Source organism: Sphaeroforma arctica (assembly GCF_001186125.1).
Source record: "Sphaeroforma arctica JP610 unplaced genomic scaffold supercont1.4202, whole genome shotgun sequence".
Lineage (NCBI taxonomy): Eukaryota > Ichthyosporea > Ichthyophonida > Sphaeroforma > Sphaeroforma arctica.
Window position 1 is genome coordinate 1 of NW_014036356.1, and position 2,648 is coordinate 2,648.

General features: G+C 41.5%; 1 protein-coding gene across 1 annotated transcript; it reads left to right on the forward strand.

Moving 5' to 3' along the window:
* Positions 1 to 335: 335 nt before the first annotated feature.
* SARC_14133 (hypothetical protein) lies at positions 336 to 534 on the forward strand (the record flags this gene model as incomplete). Its single annotated transcript, XM_014291734.1, has 1 exon — positions 336 to 534. A coding segment is annotated over one exon (199 nt), but the record flags the coding sequence as incomplete, so codon positions are not given.
* Between the last annotated feature and the right edge of the window lie 2,114 nt (positions 535 to 2,648).

Genomic DNA, 2,648 nt, shown 5'->3' on the forward strand with positions numbered 1-2,648 from the left:
TATATATACACACACACACACATATATATATATATATATATATATTATATATATATTACGAGATACCTTCGACTGATACTCAAACGCTACTCTACACTTTGCCACAGATGTATACAGACTCAATCGATTCAATCACAACCAAGGTAGGCTTGTTGCTGCAGAGTTCGCTTCGAGGTCCACCCTGAATACTTGATAGCAATTATCACGTTGTCTACTTCACCCTTTCGTGTCCGTTTCTATTGTTTTGTATATGGTTGTGGTTAAGGCTGTGGTCGCCTTTCCCTCGCTTTCGACAGCTTCCTTCCCGTATATGTCCTTGTTCTTTCTACCTTTAGTCCATTCACGAATGTCCCATCACATCACTACAGACCGAAGCCGAATCTGCCAATATCCAGGACAGGACGAAAATAGGGCTCAACGGCCCAACGTTCTTACTCGTCCGAAGCATCAGCAATAATCTAGAACCCCTGGAATTACCAGGCCACAATGTGAAGGTGCTCAAGTACATTCTCGAGAACGAGTTAGAGTATCCAGGTATGCGTAGTATACGTATTTTAAATATCTAGGTATGTGTATTATTCGTTTTTTATAGTATCCAGATATGCGCAGTATTTGTATTCTATGGTATCCATGTATACGTAGTATAAGTAATCAAAGTATCTAGGTATGTGTATTATACGTCTTCATAGTATATAGGTATGTGCATTGTTCGTATCTTAAAGTACCTAGTTATGTGTAATATACGTATTGTACAGTATCCAGGTATGCATATTATACGTATTATATATAGTATCCGGGTTTGAAACCAAGCAACTTGTAATGTACATACAAATAGACAAGATTTATCCTATACTCACGTATGCACCCCCCCCACACACACCATACACAGGCGTCACCAAACTTTGGGTTGTCAACCGCATCGCCGATAGTGAGGTGCGCGATCAAATCTTCAGCGAACTCATCAAATACGCAGCCGATTTCCTGGAAATCCCATTTGTAAGTAGCGTTGGTAGACCCATCGACTGTTTGTGCTGTAGCGGAGAAGTGCCTCTGTAAACCTAGTTTATTGTTTATTCACATAACAGCCTGGAGGGGTCAGTACCATAGGCATTGCTTCTGGCTGGGCATCACTGGCCCACACAGATATATGTGTGTGTAACCTAGGCCATTGAGATATTAGGGTTTTAGCGGCTTGTAGGATTTTTAGGGTTTTAGCTAAAACCCTAAAATTGAGATAGCCATCAATCCGTGCGGTGTATCTGTGCAATTTTTTTATATAGCTTAACAGTCGTGTGGCTGAGTCGCAGGTGTTGTTGCTGGGTGTGTCTATTGTTTGTTGAAGGGTCTCTGATGTATAGTAGTGCCCATGTCTGTGACTTGTTGTCGTGTATTTAATGCCTCCTTCCTTCTGTTTGTGGTGTGCTGTGGCGTTTTTGTCTGTTGCAGGTGTTGTTGCAGGGTGTGTCCATTGTTTGTTGAAGGGTCTCTGATGTATAGTAGTGCCTATGTCTGTGACCTGCTGTCGTGTATTTAATACCCCCTTCATTCTGTTTGTGGTGTGCTGTGACGTGTTATTCTCTGTCGTAGGTGTTGTTGCAGGGTGTGTCCATTGTTTGTTGAAGGGTTTCCTATGTATAGTAGTGCCTATGTCTGTGACCTGCTGTCGTGTATTTAATACCTCCTTCATTCTGTTTGTGGTGTGCTGTGACGTGTTATTCTCTGTCGTAGGTGTTGTTGCAGTGTGTGTCCATTGTTTGTTGAAGGGTCTCTGATGTATAGTAGTGCCTATGTCTGTGACCTGCTGTCGTGTATTCAATACCTCCTTCATTCTGTCTGTGGTATGCTGTGGCGTGTTTACTCTGTCGCAGGTGTTGGAAGACTATGCGAAGGTTGAGAACATCTACCACGGCATCGGCTACGGAAATCTCGAGACGGATAACTTACGCGACAAAAAGTTCTTCCAGAAACTAACCCCCAGAAAACAGGTGTGCTAAAAATAGATTACTCCAACGAGTCGCGACTGTTAAGCTGTGCTAAAAATAGAATACTCCAATAAGTCGCGATTGTTAAGGTGTGCTAAGAATAGAATAACCGAATGAGTCGCAATTGTTCGTATGTGTATACTACCAGCTCGCTGTTTATGTTCAGGATGCGTGAGTAAGGTGTCTAGGGGACATTCAATATGACTGACAAGTGTGCACGACGCATGGCCAATTGTAGATTTGCTATGGTTGTTGAAGAGTTGTGAATCAGATGGTGTGTAAAATGGCTAAGCGAACATTTGTTATATCAGCTGTAGGGTTTGGGCTGTTTGTGCCTATGCGACGAATGATGTGTACTGTGTCGATTGTGTACTCTGATGAATATCACTGACATATGGGTTTAGAGCTTTAGGGTTTTATGGGGTTGGGATTTTTTCTTCTGAATATTAATAACAAGTTGATTTAGGGTTTAAAGTACTCATTCTTCACTTGCCCACACAGGCGGAGGTAATGGATGCCGTTCTGGCCGACAAAAACATATACGCCATCAATGAGAACGGAGCCAGAAATTACATGATAGAACAAGGTGTGTATGTAAGATTGCATATAGTGCAGTCTTATATATACGTATATACATATATACATATATAAATATATATATACATA